General features: G+C 42.4%; 1 protein-coding gene across 1 annotated transcript; it reads left to right on the top strand.

Annotated features, from left to right (window-relative positions):
• The first annotated feature begins 660 nt into the window (after nucleotides 1-660).
• Nucleotides 661-7,250, top strand: LOC111952238 (neurotensin/neuromedin N-like). Its single transcript, XM_023970784.2, has 4 exons — nucleotides 661-914; nucleotides 1,976-2,037; nucleotides 4,246-4,449; nucleotides 6,801-7,250. The coding sequence occupies exons 1-4, from the start codon at nucleotides 854-856 to the stop codon at nucleotides 6,945-6,947; spliced, it is 474 nt and encodes a 157-aa protein (XP_023826552.2). The 5' UTR covers nucleotides 661-853; the 3' UTR covers nucleotides 6,948-7,250.
• Nucleotides 7,251-23,425: the final 16,175 nt, after the last annotated feature.

Here is a 23,425-nt window from a genome sequence, read left to right as displayed (position 1 = left end):
GGATTACCAGTAGCCTATGGGTTTTCGATAGCAGTTGTTAATCTATACAAAATAGTTATTAAGAGAAAACTGTTAATAAAAAATAAAAAAATCTATAGAATCATTCATATTTATTCATGTATGTGCTTCTTAACTGAGTTGAGGTTGACGTATTACATACTTATCCCTTATCCCTATCCCTTATCCCTAACCATACTTACTTCAAAGCATTTGGTCTCAAGGTAAAAGAGTGATGCAACTTTCATTGATGAGATACCACTTACACTTAAAACACCAAGAAATACATTTGTTCATAGAGTATTTGTAGAGCCCTGAGTGTGTGTTCCCTGAATCCCAGTGAGACAGGGGTCTTCAGCTTCATACACACAACTCGCCTCCACAAACAAATCAGCATAACAATCAAGCTACCCACTCTAAAGTAATCAATATAAATAAATACATGTAAATAACCACATCTAAAAGTTGTATGACGCAAAACCTTGATGTGTGATGGGGGGTGATGTATGATGTCACGATGACACAGCACAGGCGCTTGTGGGTAGAGGGTGAGGGGGAGAGGGGATGAGAGAGAGAGGGGGGTGGGAGAGTGGTCCTGTGACATCATTCTACCTCTTATATACAGAGAGAATGAAGCCCACTGCTCTTCACTTCATTCACTCTATCTAAAGCCAAGAGGACACAGGCAGACACTGTCACTGACAGGAAGAAGAGAAGACAAGGACAAACAGACTGAGTACATTCCTTCTCCACCTCCGACTTCTCTGTTTCTCTCTCTTTCTGCATTTGACCCCTAACCCTATGGACTTGGGTCCTGCTTAGCTAGGTGGATTCAGAGCGTGGGATTTGTACGAAGATGCAGGCACAGCTGCCGTGTGTGCTTCTCCTCTGTTTGACGTGTGGCGTATTATGTTCAGGTAAGCACGGGCATCCTTTCACATACTTTCCTTTTGATTGTTAACTCATTTGCAACCTCACTGGGTATTATTTTGGTTGCATTGTCAACTGATTAAGTTGGATTTTACCTTGAAAGAACAGGAAATGGTCTCAGAGACGAGGGACCAACTGAATTACTCTCATCTGAAACATACTTTTGCAACAGGTGGATTTCACCACGCACACTTTAGTTATCTTATCTATTCACATCCATTGATTACCCAGGTATTTATCTTATTTATTCACATACATTGACTACCCACATATTCCTATCAAGAAGGCATAACTGCTCTGAGATATTTCTTGTGCAAAGCTCTAGTAGGGTAGACCTGCAGAGCTACGGGGTGTGTGCATACCTCTGTTCTAGCACAGCACAATGTATCCATCTAATTGTTTAATCAATGCCCTAGCCTAGGTGACTCAGGTGTGGGGAAGCCAACTGAAGCGCTCCAGGACATCACACTGTTCGCTTGAGCTTATTAAGCACTTATCTCCGTCAGAGAAACAAACTGTTATGTAGATGTTGCTGTGGGATGTGGGTGATGGAAAGGGGTGAATGGATCTAGCTGCGCCCCAAAAAGCCTTGACTTCCTGGCTTAAGGAGCAAAAGGGATTTGATTCAACATCAATTTTGACATCTAAGCACGATTTGGTTATCTGAACTCTGTGACACGCTCCAAAATGGAATGTAAAAACATTTGTTAAGTCGAGCTGTTTTTGCTTGAGCTTTACTCTACCTTTTGCCGAGGTTTGATGGGTCACAATGGATCAGGCTCTAACAGAACATTAATAGTCTTTAAAGCAGCTCGTTAGGAATAGTCTACGAGGGCTAAATTGCCACCAAACGGATCAATTAAGTTGGATAAATCTGTTGTAGACTATGCTAGAAAAACCCAGGTGATAGAAACCACGTTTTTACTGAAATGGTTACTTCAGAATTGGAGTTGTATTTTTTATTATTATATACCTACCTGTATAATACCTTTATACCTGCACTATGATAAACCTGTGTTACAACTCTTGTTTTGTGTCTATCTGACAGATGTTGACCAAGAACAGCGGGCGATAGAAGAGGACCTATTGAGCAGTCTCTTTACTTCAAAGGTACTGTACTGCTTCCTCTTTGCACCTGTCAGATCTGAGGTGTGTGTGTGTATGTGTGTGTGTGTGTGTGCCCGTGCGCAGTTAGTGCCCCCGTAGTGCAGGTGCTCTTTTATGGAGCCTGGATACGTCCTCTTTCTCTCTCGGTTTTTGTTCCAATTGAATTGGCTCATTATGGACTCTATTTGTTCATAGTTTTCACAGGTTTCTGGGTTAGTGTTAAGATATACGGTCTTTGAGATGAACACAATGTTCCATCTAGAACAATCAATAATCAATAAAGCTTTTAAAATCACTTTTTCTAATCACTTCATCACTTTTCAACTCACACATGCATACACGCTCACGCACAGGAACTATAAAGGTTTCAAAATGAAATAATTTAGGTATAACATAATTGCTATTTAAAATTTTATATATGACCATTTATCGCGCGAGATACTCCGTTGACAGGCAAGAGGAAATGAAGTAGATAGAACTGGAACTAGTGGAGCCTGGAGACTGATTACCTGAGTTAATACCATTCAGATGGTCCTGACAGCAACGTAGCGCCGCGCGGCCAAAACACACACCAGCAACATTCTTGTAGCCACACACACCAACACACCCACACAACACACACACAAACACACAACCACACACACAACACCACACACAACAACACACACACACAACCACTCACACTCACATACGTTTGCACATGAGCACACAACACACACGCACGCGTGACACGCACACAAACACATACTCTCTCTCTCTCAATCCCTACTCCCTCCTCCCCACTCTGTCTGATAAACGAATGGAGATGAGAGGGACACACTGAGACACGACTTTGACAAATAAGCTCTGTGATTTATCGCTGATGATGTTCCAAGGGTTCCTTGGGGGGGGCTGATTGTAATCGTATGTCGCCAGATGACTGATAGAGTGCTCTAGATTAGAAGACACTGGAGAGGCAGTGTTGTAGTAGACACTTGTGGCTTTGTCTTTCCCTTTTTTCTTTCACACACAGATTACAGAAATACATGGGTGGGTGGGGGATCCGTTTCCTAATGTTGGAATAGGTTGACTGTTGTTTCAATGACGCTTGTTTGCAGGCTGTGAAACAACAGTTTTGTTACTTCATGAAGTATCTGTCAGGTCTATTTATAACTGCTGCATGCATATGCATATGCCAGCACTTGATTTTCTTCATCGAAAATAATGGAATTAGAACACAGAATGATGACTAAATCAATTGGTAAGGTGAGATCAATTACATTTTTCCAAATTCTGGATATACCAGTAGTCACTGTCTTAAAAATGTCTGATGTTGAAATCTAGCCAGTAACTAATCTGGCCACCCAGAGCTGTCATGAGCCAAGCTACAGACAATTCAATAGTGGGGACAGGGGCTACTTGAAATGGCAGTTCGTCCCTCTACTCTGGATGCTGGCATTATTGGACTGCTCCATAAAAAGGATTTTCCGTCCCTCAGTCCCTCAATAATTAACTGACAATGAGAGAGAACACACTGGGGAAAGAAGGAGCTACATCAAACTGTAATGTGAAGTGACCTTTCTGCACAATTAAAAGTGTACCAACCTCTCCTCTCAACACTCAGTGTCTTATCAAACTGTTCATTTGGAAGTAAACAAGAGCTCATTTGTATTTGAGGGCGGTAGGGTTTTCTAAATGTCAATATTGTAAGGAACTCACAGGAGTATCCAACAGGCTAAGACGTCCTTTCTGTGGTTTATCCTCAGTCTGCTCAGTACAAAATAATCCACTCTGTGACATTTCTCCCCCATGGCCTCCAAATCCATATGTAATATCTAACAACTCAACAAAGGAGATGCAGAAAATAAAAGTGTTTCCTTTGCCATCCATAAAGAAAAGATGATAGCTGAGATGGGATTTAAAGTGATTTAGAAGCACCAATCTTTTGTTCCTTTTACGACTCAGTGACACCCGGGAGGGAGTCTGGGCTGTGCTGTGTTAACGAGTCGGCCCACGCACAGAGGCCCCAACGGGCACCGATAGGGGCCTCGCACCATCCAAAACCACACACTCAAACGAGATTATGATACAGCAGGATTGAAGCTAGTTAGATCTGACTGATCCATGAGAGAGTGCAAAGGCAAAGCACACCTATGCACACACGCATGCACACACACATGTAAGTCTTTATGTATGTCGTAGTCCTAGTATTTATTTATATGCTCCTCCTAGATGAAACAGGGCGCCCCCTACTGGCGTGTGTCCCTGGTGAATGTGTGCAGGATGGTGAACAGCCTGATGAACAGCCTGTCGTGGAGAGAACAGGAGGAGTATAACTCTGAGGAGGAGCTGTGGGAGAGACTGGCCTCCCTTCCTGAGCCCCTGGACAAGCTTCTAGACCTACAGCAGATCTGCAGAGTGCTGCAGCCCCGAGAGGTGAGGGACACCCATATTTGGATTCATGCATACATACATACACTGGGACACACAGAAAAGGATGCACACACCGACACCTACAAAAACAGACGCTGATGCACGGAGAGCAATTCTCACATTTGAATCCAAAATCTGTCATGCAGACATATACATTTCGAGTGAGTCACACAAACGCACACACGGTAAACACGCACAGGGATAAGCACTCCAGGGCCTAGATTCAATCAGATCAAGCGTTGACCGGCGAGAGCAGACACCTGCATTGCAGATGTTTTGGCGGAGTTGGAACTGCGTTGGCACCGTCAAATGGGTGAGCAGCTGCTCTTGCTATCATTTTCGTGAAGTCACAACCACCCCACTCATGTAAAAGTTCAGAATGAGAAAGTGTCGGCCATATAGAAATAATGATGCCGAAATCCAAAAATCATTCAACTAAATAATGAGGATTTCTGCCTTCCGAATCGAGGTGTAGATTGCATCTCACATTCCGGTGTTTGAACTCGTGAACAAGGCTGCGTGGGATTTCTGTTAATGCGACTCAGTGCAGCCAATGGCAATGTCTACTTTAGCTACACTATACTGCCGGGAGCCACTTGTGGATTTGACAAGTCTAACGCAGTTCCACCTCCTACACCGTCAAAACAACCGCTATGCGGATGTTGGCTGAAGCGAATCTGATTGCATCAAGCCCTTAGTCTACAGCAGGGATGGGCACCTCCTCAGAGGCGGAGTGGTGTCAAACTTTCCCCCCCGTCCCTAGCAAGTACAGCTGATTAAACTAATTGCATTCTAAACTGAAGATCATGATTAGTTGATTGTTGGAGTCAGTTGGGGTGTTGGTGTTAGTTGGGGCAAAAGTGTGGTCTACAGGGAGAAGCATCTCATACCCACACAAAAACACAAAAACAGGGCCACACACATCATGGTAGACTCTTTAGCCTGGCTATACAGATTAGTACTTGCTTTATCATGCATGGAACAACACACGAAACACTTGTTTAAGGGCTCTATTTAAACAGATATGCTTTAGCCACATCGTCATAGCAGTTGTCTTTCACAGTGTCGGAGGTGGAACTGCGTTAGAGTTGTCAAATCCACAAGCGGTCCCTGTCATTATACCTAATGCATAAGTACATTGCCATTAGTTGCACGGAGTCACATTACGAGAAATCCAATGCAGCCTTGTTTGCAAGTCTGAACACTGGAATGTGAGATGTAATCAACACCTCAATATTATTTCTATATAGCCACATTCTCATTCTGGTAAAAAAAATTATGTGACATGTCATACTCTTTTTGGCCAGACAGCATCAGATACATGGGCTACACATACAAAGACAGAGGGGCACTGTTTGCCCCGCGAGTACCTAAAGCGAGTGTGACAGGTGTAGTTTCATGACAATGATCAAGAGCAGCTGCTCACCGATTTGACAGCTCCAACGCAGCTATACCTCTGACACTGCCAAAACATCAGCGGTTAACGCTGAATCTGATTGATCTAGGTCTAACACACAGCTGCATAGGGTGCTATATATGGAACATGTACAGAACAAAAATATAAACGCAACATGCAACAATTTCAAAGATTTTACTGATTTACAGTTCATATGACTAAATCAATCAATTGAAATAAATAAATTAGACCCTAATCTATGGGCCTCAGGATCTTGTCAGGGTATTTTTGTGCATTCAAATTGCCATCGATATAATGCAATCGTGTTCGGTGTCCGTAGCTTTTGCCTGACCATACCATAACCCCACCGCCACCATGGGGCACTCTGTTCACAACGTTGACATCAGAAAATTACGCCATACACATGGTCTGCGGTTGTGAGGCCAGTCGGATGTACTACCAAATTCTCTAAAACGACATTGGAGGTGGTTTATGGTAGAGAAATGAACATAAAATCATCTGGCAACAGCTCTGGTGGACATTCCTGCAGTCATCATGCCAATTACACTCCCCCTCAAAACTTGAGACATCTATGGCATTGTGTTGTGTGACAAAACTGCACATTTAAGAGTGGCCTTTCATTGTCCCCAGCACAAGGTGCACCTGTGTAATGATCATGCTGTTTAATCAGATTATTGATATGCCACACCTGTCAGGTGGATGGATTATCTTGTCAAAAGAGAAATTCTCACTGACAGGGATGAAAACAAATTTATGCACACAATTTGAGAGAAATAAGCTTTTTGTGTGAATGGAAAATTTCTGGTATCTTTTATATCAGCTCACTTCATATATTGTGTTTGTTTTTTAGGTCAATCTATAAGGAATACATTTGTTTTCATGGCATTATGCACCACAGAAGAGTCTCGGGAGTGGCTTATTCTGTCTTTCTTTACAGGTGCTTGACGACTCACGAGAGAACTTAGACGCCGATCAAAACAGTGACAACCCGCTCAAAAGGAAATCACCGTATATTTTTAAGAGGCAGGTGAAAAACACCAAAGCTCGGAGGCCGTACATATTGAAGCGGAGTACATTGTACTGAACCAACCCCAGGAAGAGAAAGAAAGACACTATACGTTCTGTGGATATGTGACCATATGTGCTCTCTGTTGTCGCATTATTATTGATGTTTCCTCGGTGTCCTGCCAATACAGATGATATCTCAATCCTGTGTCCATCACTATAGGTCTCTACTAACATACTAGGCCTACTCCTACTCCATAAAGCGAGGACTAATGTAAATAAAAGCAAACAAAAGCAGCAAGCAAATGTGTATCTTTTGAGAGGCTTTATATTTCTTATTTTTGTTCACTGCACAAAACAATTTATTTTATTTCCAATGTGATTAAACAATACATATTTCAAAACCACTGAGATGTGACACGTCTTTTTTTTCAAAACTAGCTGTTTATGATAACACACAACGAAATGAGAGCAAGCATTACATCACTGGTTCCCTTTCAAGTCACCTTTAAACCATCTCAGGGACCAGTCGGCAACGTCCCACGAGCCGGAGCTTGAGAAACACTGATCTACATATTTCCAAGTGGTGGTGAATTTTTTTCAATTTAATTTCATTAAATGTCAGGATGACAGCTACTGTGTGAAATACATGAGGCAAATGTTCTGTATAGACTCTTTAATGAATGTTAAAAGCAATATAATACCTACAATCAGTGCATCAACAGTAAGGCTAGGTAAATTGTCTCTTGAAATCCCCTTCCACATTTTCATAGCAATGACATACTGGAATAGGAACACATTTTGGTTACGTGCGTAACCCCGGTTCTATGAGAATACGAGTGAGATATGTCACTTATGGGATACTCCTAGGGGGCGTGTCACAAGCTTGAAGTATCCAATCACACAGCGTCTGTTGGAGACAGACTGGTCGAGTGGTGAATGAGGTGAACCCCTCTCCTCCGTAAAAGGAGCCACTCGCCAGCCAACTGGTCATTCTCGAGCATCCTTGCAAGTAACTCAAAGTTCTATTTCTAATATTCGTTTCGATGTGTCACTTATGGGATACGGCCGACTCCCGTAAAGCAGACATGCTCTCCGAAGCCAGAGTAGTTTCGACAGCATCAGCCCTCAGAGGATCCGACGCTGAGGATAGTATGCAACAATGAAGGTGCAGTGACGTCCAGTCGGTGAAACCTCATTAAAGTATGAGGGGTGGCCCAAATACCACCTTGCAAATCTCTTGTAAAGAGATGCCTTTTGTACAGTGCCCAAGAGATAGCCATACCTCTGTTGGAATGAGCCCTCGGGGAGCTGTAAACCCTTGCTATTACAAGTCAATATAATAGCCTCCACTATTCAATGGGACAGCCGTAGATTAGAGAGGGGCCTACCCTGGCAGGGGGGCACCCAGGAAGAGTTGGTCACTCTTGCGCCATGCTCTCATTCCATCCAAGCATATGTACAAAGCACGTACTGAACACAAATGGTGGAGACACCCTTCTTCTGTAGAAGTAAATGGTGGCGAGTGGAATGCTGTAAGCTCTAGGGCAAGACAATTGTAATTGCCACTGACCTGAGGTATAAAGGTGGGGCTGGGTAACAACAGTACATTGGAGAACCCCGGAGGAAACTGTTGGTACAAATGGTGGACTGAGGCGATCAGCAAACCCATCTTGAAGGAGAGATATTTCAACGCTTTCCAGAGGCTCAAAATTGCTGAGAAATTTGCTTCAAGCACAATAGACAGGTCCCAGGACGGGGCAAAAGGCTTGGAGACTCGTAATACGTGACACGCTCCCTACATGAAACAACAGACCAGAGGCTGTTTCCCTACTGTGTTATAGTCAATGCCTATATGACAGGCTGAGATAGCGGCTGAAAGGGCACTTAAGTGTTTAACAGTTTTTGTTCACACCACTTCTCACAAAAAACGCATAACTTGCTTGCATACAGTGAGAGCATAGAAGGGGCCCTTGCACTCTGGATAGTCTCAATGACTCTGAGAGGCAAGCCTATCACACTCAGATTTATACTACCACCAGGCCAGGCCCCAGAGGATCATGGATACTTGGTGAAGGAGGGAAATCTTCCTGTTCCCCTGGGCCAAAAGATATGTTTCCTTACTCTGTCCAGAGTGGGGGGAATCAAATAAAATGTTATTTGTCACAATGCTTTCCAATACAACAGGTGTAGACCTTACCGTGAAATGCCTACTTACAAGCCCTTTCCCAACAATGCAGAGGTAAAAAGTAAGAACAATTTATACAAATCAAAAAACAAATAGTAACAATAAAATAAGAATAACAAGACTATACAAGGAATACCGGTACAGAATCAATTTGCAGGGGTATGAGGGAAAATGTACATGTCAATCAGGATAGATAATAGACAGAGTGGCAGCAGCTTATGTGAAGAGTGTGAAAGTGTGTTGCGTCAATATACATACACTACCGTTCAAAAGTTTGGGGTCACTTACAAATGTCCTTGTTTTTTAAATAAAAGCTAATTGTTTTGTCCATTAAAATAACATCAAATTGATCAGAAATACAATGTAGACATTGTTAATGTTGTAAATGACTATTGTAGCTGGAAATTGTTGGTTTTTAATGGAATATCTACATAGGCCCGTTATCAGCAACCATCACTCCTGTGTTCCAATGGCACATTGTGTTAGCTAATCCAAGTTTATCATTTTAAAAAGGCTAATTGATCATTAGAAAACCCTTTTGCAATTATGTTAGCACAGCTGAAAACTGTTGTTCTGATTAAAGAAGCAATAAAACTGGCCTTCTTTAGACTAGTTGAGTATCTGGAGAGCATTTGTGGGTTTGATTACAGGCTCAAAATGGCCAGAAACAAATAACTTTATTCTGAAACACATTAGTCTATTCTTGTTCTGAGGAATGAAGGCTATTCCATGCGAGAAATTGCCAAGAAACTGAAGATCTCATACAACGCTGTGTACTACTCCCTTCACATAACAGCGCAAACTGTCTCTAACCAGAATAGAAAGAGGAGTGGGAGGCCCCGGTGCCCAACTGAGCAAGAGAGCAAGTACATGAGAGTTTCAGACGCCTCACAAGTCCTCAACTGGAAGCTTCATTAAATAGTCCCCACAAAACACCAGTCTCAACGTCAACAGTGAAGAGGCGACTCCTGGATGCTGGCCTTCTAGGCAGAGTTCCTCTGTCCAGTGTCTGTGTTCTCTTGCCCGTCTTAATCCTTTCTTTTTATAGGCCAGTCTGAGATATGGCTTTTTCATTGCAACTCTGCCTAGGAGGCCAGCATCCCGGAGTCGCCTCGTCACTGTTGACGTTGAGACTGGTGTTTTGCGGGTACTATTTAATGAAGCTGCAAGTCGACCGGTCTGTCTCCAAAAGACGCTGTGTGATTGGATACCTCAAGCTTAGAACACTCCTAGGCATATCCCATAAGTGACACACGAAACGAGTATTACAAATAGAAATGTTTTGTATTTTATTATTCTCTGGGCAGTGAATAAGGGTCTATGTTGCCCTTCCGGTTTCCAGCAAGTGAATCTGCTGTGGAGTGGGTCATACAGGTATGTACAAAAACCCGACAGCAGAGGGACACACAGTAGATTGGTTTATTTTTAACGTAATGCATGTTGGAGATAGCAACAGTCCTCTCAGGCCTAAAAAGGAGAAAAAAATCTAAACAATAAAACTTAATTTCACAAAACCATAGGCTAAGAAACAGCTCCAGAGTATGATCCCTAAACGAGGATGGCCTTGCTTCCAGGGGAGAGAGAGAGAAATGTATTAATTCAATCAACTTTCAAATAAAAGCTCAATCTTTTTTGGTCTCAAATAAAACAATTGTATTGCCACACGATCTTTGAAACTCCATTCAGATGCAGCGAACTAACAAAAATATATTCATTTAATTTTCAATTCTAAGAAAATAAGAGCGATACTGTCATATTTCCCCCATCCTGTTCTGCTCCATATTCCCCTTTTCCCTTTCTCATAATACTAAAGTGGCAGGTAGCCTAGTGGTTAGAGTGTTGGACTAGTAACCGAAAGGTTGCAAGATCAAATCCCCGAGCTGACAAGGTAAAAATCTGTCAATCTGCCTTCAGTTAAAATAAGAATTGGTTCTTAACTGACTTGCCTAGATAAATTAAAAAAGCACAGCCATAGTGACAATCTAATTACAGAAACACAATATCAAGTATCTCAAATGTTGATGATTGCACATAAATGTCGATACATAGATTGCATACAGTGTTCATGTCTATTAATCAAATTGTATAGTATGGATGCACACATGCCAACAGATGGCAGTATTACACAATGTAACTATGAACCTTGGCTGCTGAGCCAGTGAATGAGGGAGAAAAACAGAATGAGTAAGTAAAAAGTATTAATAGAATGGATTTTAGAAAACAAATTGTTTTCAATTCTTAAGGTATTATTCCTACCATCACAGAAGTTGTGTTCCCTTCCAGTACATTCGTGTGAAAGAATTTACAGTATCAAAACCAGTAAGGTTTGATTTACTCTAAAAATGTATCCTTACCATCAACAGCCCTTACCACTCTACCACACAACAGATGACACATTACGCTATGTGAATAAATTCAACATCAGTAAACCCTGCTGCATCTGCTGGATACATCAGTATTGTTTACATTTAGCTTTTTGTTTTGGCCAAAGTTTCAGCCCCGAAGTACGCCTCTTCAAACCTGGTCAAATTTAGAGTCGGAATGCAGACTGACAGTTAAAGACTTGTCTGTGTGAGCCTGGGCGATGCCTGCTTGCTGGAGCCTCTTTAGTTAGTGAGTCTCTCTCTCTCACTCTCGCTCTCTCGCTAAATGAAAATCATTCTCTCATCTGGACGGGGACACAGCAAATCCTGTCTGTCTGTAGAACAGGCACGAGGTTCTCAGATTAAGGTAATGGCATGTGAAGGAATGAGATTAGTTCCCTTTTTGCGAAATCTGATTGTGCGAATTGGATGATGGCATAACAAGAGCGACTTTGTTGCGGGGCCTGCCGAGCCGGTAATTAGGTCCTCATATGGGCGCCATTACTAAACTCACCACAAAAGGGACGAGGGGACGGGCCGTGTCTGAGCTACTTATTGTCACCCACTGCTGCCTGTCAATGAAAAGATATGCACATTGTGTGGATAATACAGTTTTTCTAATTATAACATCATCTCTAGAACAATGGCCCTAGTTTGAAGAAAGAGGAGAACCACCTCTACTCAGCAGAGATCAAACCTTGATTTACATGTTTGACCTTTGGATACGCCATAATACTGCTTTGTCTAACCCTAACCCTAGCATCATGTCCTCCTCCCGTTTCAACCCTAACCCTAGCCTCATTACAACCCTAACCCTTACCCTAACCCTAGCTTCATGTCCACATCCCGTTTCGACCCTAACTCTCAACCACAACCCTAACCCTAAAAAATGACCTACATCTTTGAGTGAGGAAACCAATGGGATTCTTCGTGAGAGATATCTGGGACGCAGTCAGGCCTAGAAATAGCCAGTGTTCATTTAAAGGGATCAGTTGAAAAGTCATGTTGTTACAAGCACCAAGACATTGTTTTCCTCGGGCCATCGTCATTGGACGGGAGTGTTGTGGTAGCACCTGTCATGCTGGGAGCTCATCTGACATACCGTTTATAAAATGCTCTCTCTCTCACAAACAGACACAAACGAACGCACACACAAACTACACTTACAGTTTCAACGTTTATTTGCCACGTGCACAGTATATAACAGGTGAGAAAGAGTACAGTGAAATTCTTACCTTGAGAGCTCTTTCCCAACATCAGATGGCTTATTTATCACAAAACCATTTGATGTTGCCAATAAAGTTTATGATTACTTCATTGGCAAACTTAGTCAGGAAATGCCAACAACTAACAGTGAGCAATCGTATTCATGCATAAAAAAAACAAAATGAAAGAAAATCTTTGTAAGTTTACATTTTGAAAAGTTAGTTTTGGAGAGGTGGGAAAATTGTTGTTAACAATCAATAATGACAAACCTCCTTGCATTGACAACTTAGATGGAAAGCTACTGAGGATGGTAGCTGACTCTATAGCCACTCCTATCTGTTATATCCTGTTGAGGATAGAGGGCGCTAATTACACTTTGGGGGAAAATCGTGCCCAATTTAAACGGCCTCGTACTCTATTCTTGCTCGTACAATATGCATATTATTATTACTATTGGATAGAAAACACTCTCAAGTTTCTAAAACCGTTTGAATTATATCTGTGAGTAAAACAGAACTCATTTTGCAGCAAACTTCCTGACAGGAAGTGGAAAATCTGAAATCGATGCTCTGTTCTAGGGCCTGCCTATAAATGTGCTTGATATTTATTAGTATACATGCACTTCATACGCCTTCCACTAGATGTCAACAGGCAGTGAGAGAAGAAATGGAGTGTATAACATCATCTGAGGTCGAATAAAAGCTCTTGGCAAGACGTGACCTCAATTTCCTGTTTTCTGGAACGCGCGAGAAGTGACCTGGTATTGCCTTCTGTAAAGCTGTCGTTATAGACGACTAATATCTCCGGCTTTGATTTTATTTGATACATGTGACAATATCATCGTAAAGTATGTTTTTTCAATATAGTTTTATTAGATTATTGAAATTTTTTCGGGACGTTAGGCGTGTTGCGTTTGTTCAGGAAGGAGAGCTTCGCGCCACTTTGCTAGCTTTCCGTGCTAATTGACTGGAGAAGAGGACATTCTAAATCCAAACAACGTTTGTTCTGGACAAAGGACCCCTTGTACAACATTCTGATGGAAGATCATCAAAAGTAGGACCCATTTTATGATGCTATTTCATATATCTGTCGAACATGTTGTACTAGTAGTTTGCGCCCAGATTTTGGGCACTCTCTCGCTATAACTAAGCTGGATGTCATAATGAAGTTATTTTTAGAATTCTAACACGGCGATTGCATTAAGAACTAGTGTATCTATCATTTCCTATACAACATGTATTTTTTAGTAATGTTTATGAATAGTTATTTGGTCAGAATATGTGAGTGKCAGAAAAAWWTCCGGACRTTGTGGGAAAAAGATGCTACGTTAGCACAATGTATAACCACTGATTTCAGCTCTAAATATGCACATTTTCGAACAAAACATAAGTGTATGTATAACCTGATGTTATAGGACTGTCATCTGATGAAGCTTAGTGGGCATTTTTTAAGTCATGCCCACCTCCATCCTTGATGTTAGTCAAAAATTATATATCTTTTGCTGGTTTGTTACGATCGCTAACTTTTGCTGCTGGTAAATGGCTTGTGTTTCTGGCTATTGTGGTAAGCTAATATAATGCTATATTGTGTTTTCGCTGTAAAACACTTAAGAAATCGGAAATATTGTCTGGAATCACAAGATGCCTATCTTTCATTTGCTGTACACCATGTATTTTTCAGAAATGTTTTATGATGAGTATTTAGGTATTTCACGTTGGTGTCTGTAATTACTCTGGCTGCTTCGGTGCTATTTCTGACGGTAGCTGTGATGGTAGCTGCAATGTAAAACTGATTTTATACCTCAAATATGCACATTTTTCGAACAAAACATAGATTTATTGTATAACATGTTATAAGACTGTCATCTGATGAAGTTGTTTCTTGGTTAGTTTGGTTGGTTCTTGGTTAGTTAGGTTGGCTTTGTGCATGCTACCTGTGCTGTGAAAAATGTCTGTCCTTTTTTGTATTTGGTGGTGAAATATATGTGGTGTTTTCGTTGTAAAACATTTAAAAAATCGGACATGTTGACTGGATTCACAAGATGTGTATCTTTCATTTGCTGTATTGGACTTGTTAGTGTGTGAAAGTTAAATATTTCTCAAAAATATTTTTTGAATTTCGCGCTCTGCCTTTTCAGTGGAATGTGGGAGGAGTTCCGCTAGCGGAACGCTGGGGCTAGACAGGATATACTGTATATTCATCTGAGCCTAGAGGAAATTGTTTGTCATCAGGCCTGGAGGGAATCCAAAGTCATTCAGCTACCCAAGAATGGTAAAGCGTGCTTTACTGGTTCTAGGCCTGACTGTCAGGCCTAGAAACAGCCTGAGCATTTAACACTAGAATCATTAAAGCAGTCATTTTGACTGATCATCATTTTTTTGTATTACTCTGCCATTTTTTAAGTCATGCCCACCTCCATCCTTGACCTATCAACTTGCGGCCAGCTCTTTAGCAAACTGTTGGAAAAAATTGTGTTTGAACAAATACAATGCTATTTATATTTAAACAAATTAGCAACAGACTTTCAGAATGTTTATAGAGAAGGGCACTCAGCATGTACTTGCACTGACACAAATGACTGATGATAGGTTGAAAAAAATGGACAATAAAAATATTGTGGGAGCTGTACTGTTAGATTTCAATGCAGCCTTTGATATTATTGACCTGTTGTTGAAAAAACATATGTGTTATGGCTATTCAACCTCTGCCATATAGTCGATTCAGAGCTATCTATCTAATACAACACAGAGTGTTTTCTTTAATGGACGCTTCTTTAATGTTAAATATGTCAAGTGTGTTGTACCGCAGAGCAGCTCTCTTGGCCCTCTTCTATTTTCTATTTTTGCCAATGACCTGCCACATAAACGTATCATGCAACAATTTCAAAAACGTTACTGAGTTACAGTTCATTAGGCACTAATCTATGGATTTTACATGACTGGGAAGGGGCGCAGCCACCCACTTAGGAGCCAGGCCCACCCACTGGGGAGCCAGGCCCAGCCAATAAGAATGAGTTTTTCCCCACAAAAGGGCTTTATTATAGACAGAAATACTCCTCAGTTTCATCAGCTGTCTGGGTGGCTGGTCTCAGACGATTCCGCAGGTGAAGAAGCTGGATGTGGTCCTGTGCTGGCATGTTTACACATTGTCTGCGGTTTCTGAGGCTGGTTGGACGTACTGCCAAAATCTCAAAAAAGACATTGGAGGTGGCTTATGGTAGAGAAATTAACATTTAATTATCTGGCAACAGCTCTGGTGGACATTCCTGTAGTCAGCATGCCAATTGCACGCTCCCTCAAAACTTGAGACATCTGTGACATTGTGTTGTGTGACATAACTGTGGCCTTTTATTGTCCCCAGCACAAGGTGCACCTGTGTAATGATCATGTTGTTTAATCAGCTTCTTGATATACCACACCTGTCAGGTGGATGGATTATCTTGGCCAAGGAAAAATGCTCCCTAACAGGGATATAAACACATTTCTGCACAAAATAGGAGTGAAATAAGCTTTTTATGCGTATGGAACATTTCTGGAATATTTTATTTCAGCTCATGAAACATGGGACCAACACTTTACATGTTACATTTATATTTTTGTTAATGGGGATCCTAATAAAATTCCCAAAACTTTCTTAGTTTCACACAAGAATAGCACTTCCTTCAAAGTTGGACTGCCAGGTTTTGGGCATTCTGAATAGTATTGTGTTGAACAGTTTGTCAGAATGTCACCTCTTACCTGGACTACTGCAACGCTCATCTCCATAGCCTCTCTGTCAACCCTCATCTCTATAGCCTCTCTGTCAACCCTCATCTCTATAGCCTCTCTGTCAACCCTCATCTCCATAGCCTCTCTGTCAACCCTCATCTCTATAGCCTCTCTGTCAATCCTCTTCTATATAATGCTCATCTCTATAGCCTCTCTGTCAACCCTCTTCTATATAATGCTCATCTCTATAGTCTCTCTGTCAACCCTCTTCAATATGTTCAGAATTCTGTTGCTTCAGTGCTCACCCTGAAGGGTAAACCATTTTGGTGTTACCGTTATGGCTCGATCTGTTTGCAGCCATTCTGATGGACTGGCAGGGGGAGGGGAATAGACAGTGTTCACCTTCTGGGTCCTTATCTGATGTTATGGCATAAAGTAAGACTGAGGACCATTGGAGAACTTTGCAGGCAGGCTGTATGCTACTTCTCACCATTGTGCACATTGTCTGAAGGCTGTTAAACTTTCAAAAGAGCATCGTTGTTCGCTCTATCCTTGGATCCTTCATTTCACACCACTGGAAACCGAAACGTTCCTACATCCGCACCAACATCTGAGAATCCATCACATCTACTTTCCACCAACTCCACTGCTCACCTACAAGTCTCTCCATGACCTAGCTCTTCTTTACCTTTCTGAAATGCTGCAATCCCAAATCCCCTGTCACTGAGTCATTTGACTCTGGCTTCCTTATCACCACCAACACCAGACTCCTCGCCACTGGAGACCGTGTCTTCAGTGCCTTCAGCTCAGCTGCACTCTTCTGAAACTCCTGGGACATCCATCACCTCAGTTGCATATTTAAAACCAGAATCACAAACCATATTTTCTGGCAACACCTATGTTACCCTCCACTCCACATTTGATCATATTACTCCAGTGCCAACCTCTCTACACTGGATTGCTGTTAAGGCTAGGGCTGATTTCAAGGTTTTACTGTCAACCTACAAAGCATTGCATGGACTTGCTCCTGCTGCTGCCATACATAATGTACGTACGTGTACGGTCACAAGAAGAAGGCCTCCTTATTGTCCCTATATTTCAAAGGAAACAGCTGGAGGCAGGGATTTCTACTATAGAGCCCCTCTGTTATGGAATGGTCTGCCGATCCATGTGAGAGAAGCAGACTGGGTCTCAACCTTGAGTCACTGACGTAATCTTCCTGTCCGGTTTTGCTCCCTCTAGGGCTAGTGTGGGAGATCTCCATTGGCTATACTCAACCATTTCTCATGGCATTAATTTAGTGGTCTGTTGATTTCCCTTGAATGGTGTGGGTGCTGAGCTTTGGCAAAGTGGGTGGTGTTTATCCTGCCTGATTGGCCCTGTCCAGGAGTAATTTTGGACAGGGCCACAGTGTTGCCCAATCAGTCCCAAGTATCTGTTCTGCATACTTGGGCTCGGGTCAGTCTGTCCTTTCTGGTGTATTGTGTGATCTTAGGCATGCACCCTCTGAACCTCCTCTATCTCTCTGTTTCTCCTTACACATGCACACACACACACACACACACAAACACACACACACACACCACACACACACACACACACACACACACACACACACACACACACACACACACACACACACACACACACACACACACACACACACACACACACACACACACACACACACACACACACACACACACACACAGTACAACAGTGATTGATTGATCTATTTGTTTTATATTGTTACACATTCTCGTTTCTAGGTAGAACCCTTTGCAAAGGTTTATACCTAGCACCAAATGTGGTTCCTCTATGGGGACAAGCAGAAGTAATATGTTCTACATAGCACATTTTTTCCAAAGAGTGTTCAACCATAAACCATTACCATCCAGTTCCTGTGATGTGTTGCCATTCAGTTTCTGTGATGTGTTGTGATGTGTTCAGTGTGTTGCTGGAATTATGTCATAGTTTGTCAAATGTTTTGTTAAATTGAATATTTTACATTTCTAGTGGTATATTTGTCTTTTAAGACCTTCCATAATTTGAATATGAAAGGCATTGTGCTTCATCTCTTCTATTAGTCTGGACTCCATAGACTCCAGAAGTTTGTAATGTTGTGATGATAAATGTGTCCCATGATTTCACCGGTGGGAATAGATTCATATTCTTTCTTTCTAGTGATCCAAAGAAATTGTATTTGATGCCAAAGAACATCCAGATTTATCCAAACAGTTATTGAAGGATGACAGAAAAAGGTAATAGTGCTGGCAAGCTACAGACTTGAGCAGTGGAGGCTGGTGGGAAGAGCTATAGGAGGGCAGGCTCATTGTAATGGCTGGAATGGAATAAATGGAACGTTATCAAACACATCAAACATATAGAAACCACATGTTTAACCTTCCATTTATCCCATTCTAGCCATTACAATGAGCCCGTCCTCGTACAGCTCCCCCCACCAGCCTCCACTGGACTTGAGGTGTAAGTTAGGACAGAGGTGGAGATGACTGAGTCAGGTTTCCAATTTAACATGGTTTATTTTACATTTTAGTTATGTAGCAGACACTCTTATCCAAAGCGACTTGCAGTTAGTGCATTCATCTTAAGATATCTAGGTGGGACAACCACATATCTCCGTCATAGTAAGTACATTTTTCCGAATTAAAGTAGCTATCAACAAATTCAGTGCTATTGGGGGGGGGCGGAAATTAAGAGTGAGTGTTAGTTCACGAAAGGAGGGGTGCAGGGGGGGGGTGCTGTGGGATTATTTAAGATACTGTTTGAAGAGGTAGGGTTTCAGATGTTTTCGGAAGATGGGCCGGTACTCTGCTGTCCAAGCTTCAGGGGGAAGCTGCTTCCACCATTGGGGTGCCAGGACAGACAAGAGCTTTTACTGGGCTGAGCAAGAACTGGGCTGAGCAAGTACTCTACGGATGTTGTAGAGCATGAACCTGCAAGAGCGAGTCACTGCTTTGACGTTCGCAGAGAATGACAGGGTGTTGTCCAGGGTCACGCCAAGGTTCTATGCACTCTGGGAGGGGGACACCGTGGAGTTGTCAGACCTTACCTCAAGACCTCGAGGAAGAGCAGCTCCGTCTGGTCAAGGTTGAGCTTGAGGTGGTGGGCCGACATCCAAGCTGAGATTTTGCCAGGCACGCAGATATGCGTGTCGCCAACTGGGTGTCAGAAGGGGAGAAGGAGAAAAGTAGTTTAGTGTCATCTGCAAAGCAATGATAGGAGAGACCATGTGAGGATACGACAGAGCTGAGTGACTGGGTGTACATAGAGAAAAGGAGAAGGGCCTAGAACTGAGCACTGCCTCCAGTAGTGAGAGTACGTTGTGCAGACATCAATCTTCTCCACATCACCTGGTAGGAGTGCCCTGCAGGGTAGGATGCAATCCAAGAGTGTGCAGAGTCTGAGATGCCTAGTCCTTGAGAGGGTGAGATTAGAGATTAGAGGTTTAGAGATGGTCTGAAGAAGGGAGGAGGGGATGGGGTTGAGCGGGCAGGTTGTCGGGCAGCGGGACTTCACGAGTCTCAGGATTTAATCTGGGGAGAGAAGGGAGAAAGAGGTCAAAACGTAGGGTAGTTCTGTGTAGGTGGGACCAGTGGATTCAGTATGCTGAGTGAATGAGGAGCGGATGTCATCAATCTTCTTTTCAAAGTTGTTGACAATGAACAGTCTATGCTTGAGTGGCTGGAGGGAGGAGAAGGTGGAAAAGGGAGGGAGGAGAAGGTGGAAAATAGTTTCCTAGGGTCAGAGGCAGTAGCTTGAAATTAAGAGTGATAGAAAGTGGCATATCAGCAGATACAGAGGAAGAGAAGGTAGAGAGGAGGGAGTGAAAGGCTGAAAGGTCCTCCTAGAAAGTGTATTTTTCCTCCATTTTCACTCAGCTCCCACAGACCTGTTCTGTTAGAAGGGTTGCAACCAAGGGGTGGGGAACCTTGCAAATCACCGTGTGGAGAAAGCAACGGAGGTCCTCTTTGACTTCAGAAAGAGGGCTGATTTCCTTACCTCAGCTGACCCTCAATTGAGAACAGGTAGAGAGGATCAGCAATTTCAATTACTTGTGGACTATTACAGACAGAAGCATCAACTTCACTTAAAACACAATACATTTTACACTTGCCTGCTATGGAAACTGAGGCACCTCGACGTAGTTCCCACAATCCTGCGGAGCTGTTACGCCTACCACATTGCCACATACACCTACAGTACCACCTGTTACATGAAGCTGAGGAAGGTAGTCAGTATGGGCTCTGCTGTTTGAGGGCAGCGGCGCTCAGGCCTTTCGAGGCTGTATCACACACAGGCAAGGAAGAAAGCAAAACAAATAGCAGGGGACTGAGTTGACAATATGTGTGGCTTCTTCCAGAGCCTGCCCTCTGGTCTGAGATACATGACGTACACCAAAACGCATGAACAACTGAAGCAAGAAGTCACGACTTCTGCCGAAGTCGGTTCCTCTCCTTGTTCGGGCGGCGTTCGGCAGTCGACGTCACCGGTCTTCTAGCCATCGCCGATCCATTTTTCATTTTCCATTTGTTTTATCTTGTTTTCTCCCACACCTGGTTTTCATTCCCTCATTACGTGTTGTGTATTTAACCCTCTGTTCCCCCCATGTCTTTGTGTGGTATTGTTTGTTGTAGGTGCTTGTGCACATTGTTGTCTGGTGCGCAACGGGTTTTGTACCCATTCTTTATTATTCTGGATGCCGGTGGTTATTTATATATATATATATTAAACTACTCCGGTTATTACCCAGTTCTGCTCTCCTGCATCTGACTTCACTGCCACCAGTTATGCACCCCTTACACAAGAGCAGAATTTTCTTATTTTTTAATTTCACCTTTATTTAACCAGGTAGGCCAGTTGAGAACAAGTTCTCATTTACGACTGCGACCTGGCCAAGATAAAGCAAAGCAGTGCGACAAAAACAACAACACAGAGTTACACATGGGATAAACAAATGTACAGTCAAAAACACAATAGGAAAATATGTGTACAATGTGTGCAAATGAAGTAAGGAGGGAAGGCAATAAATAGGCCAGAGTGGCAAGTAATTACGATTTAGCAATTAACACTGGAGTGATAGATGTGCAGATGAGGATGTGCAAGTAGAAATACTGGTGTGCAAAAAGAGCAGAAAAACAAAAACAAATGTGGGGATGAGGTAGGTAGTTGGATGAGCTATTTACAGATGGGCTGTGTACAGCAGATGTACAGCAGATGGGCTGCTCTGACAGCTGATGCTTAAAGTTAGTGAGGGAGATATTAGTCTCAAACTTCAGTGATTTTTGCAATTCGTTCCAGTCATTGGCAGCAGAGAACTGGTAGGAAAGGCGGCCAAAGTAGGTGTTGGCTTTGGGGATGACCAGTGAAATATACCTGCTGGAGCACTTGCTATGGGTGGGTGTTGCTATGGTGACCAGTGATCTGCGATAAGGCGGAGCTTTACCTAGCAAAGACGAATATGTAGCGAGGACCAGCCAACAAGAGCATACAGGTCGCAGTGGTGGGTAGTATATGGGGCTTTGGTGACACAACGGATGGCACTGTGATAGACTGCATCCAATTTTCTGAGTAGAGTGTTGGAGGCTATTTTGTAAATGACATCGCCAAAGTCAAGGATCTGTAGGATAGTCAGTTTTACGAGGGTATGTTTGGCAGCACGAGTGAAGGAGGCTTTGTTGCGAAATAGGAAGCCGACAACCTAATGAAACTCTAAGTAAAAACTAATAACTAACACATTAAGCTAAATTAAGCTAAAATTAAATTAAACACTTTTTCAGATAACCAAAGGGTGTGCTAAGTGTCCCTACCCTCTGAGCTATTGAATTTTAGTAGCTTTTTTATACAGTGCCTTCGGGAAGTATTCAGACCCCTTGACTTTTTCCACATTTTGTTACGTTACAGACTTATTCTAAAATGTATTAAATAGTTGTTTCCCCTCATCAATCTACACAAAATACCCCACAATGACAAAGCAAAAACAGGTTTTTAGACATTTTAGACAAAAAAATATATAGTATTATAAAAATATATAAGTATTCAGACCCTTTACTCAGTACTTTGTTGAAGCACCTTTGGCAGCAATTACAGCCTTGAGTCTTCTTGGATATGACACTACAAGCTTGGCACACCTGTATTTGGGGAGTTTCTCCCATTCTTTTCTGCAGATCCTCTCAAGCTCTGCCAGCTTGGATGGGGACGCTTGGCATTCAGGCCAAAGAGTTCAATCTTGGTTTCATCAGACCAGAGAATCTTGTTTCTCATCGTCTGAGAGTCTTTAGGTGCCTTTTGACAAACTCCAAGCGAGCTGTCATGTGCCTTTTACTGAGGAGTGGCTTCCGTCTGGCCCCTCTACCGTAAAGGCCAGATTGGTGGAGTGCTGCAGAGATAGATGTCCTTTTGTAAGCTTCTCTCATCTCCACAGAGGATCTCCAGAGCTCTGTCAGAATGACCATTGGGTTCTTGGTCACCTCCCTGACCAAGGCCCTTCTCCCCCGATTGCTGAGTTTGGCCGGGCGGCCTGCTCAAGGAAGAGTCTTGGTGGTTCCAAACCTCTTCCATTTAAGGATGGAGGCCACTGTGTCCTTGGGGACCTTCAATGCTGATGAAATGTTTTTGTAACCCTTCCACAGATCTGTGCCTCGACACAATCACAATTCCTTCAACCTTATGGCATTGTTTTTAGCTCTGACATGCACTGTCAATTGTGGGACCTTATATAGACAGGTGTTGCCTTTCCAAATCATGTCCCATCAATGGAATTGACCACAGGTGGACTCCAATAAATTTGTAGCAACATGTCAAGGATGATCAATGGAAACAGGATGCACCTGAGCTCAATTTCAAGTCTCATAGCAAACGTCTGAATACTTATGTAAGCAATATATCTCAGTTTTATATTTTGTATAAATTGGCAAAAATGTCTAAAAACCTGTTTTCTTTTTGTCGTTATGGGGTATTGTGTGTAGATGGCTGAAGACTTTTTAAAATCTATTTTAGAGTAAGGCTGTAACATAGCAAAATGTGGAAAAAGTCAAGGGGTCTGAATACTTTCCAAGGGCACTTTAAATATATA

This window comes from Salvelinus sp. IW2-2015, linkage group LG26 (assembly GCF_002910315.2).
Source record: "Salvelinus sp. IW2-2015 linkage group LG26, ASM291031v2, whole genome shotgun sequence".
Taxonomy (NCBI): Eukaryota; Metazoa; Chordata; class Actinopteri; order Salmoniformes; family Salmonidae; genus Salvelinus; species Salvelinus sp. IW2-2015.
Note: the sequence above shows the minus strand (reverse complement) of the source record. Positions and strands in the feature narration are given on the sequence as shown.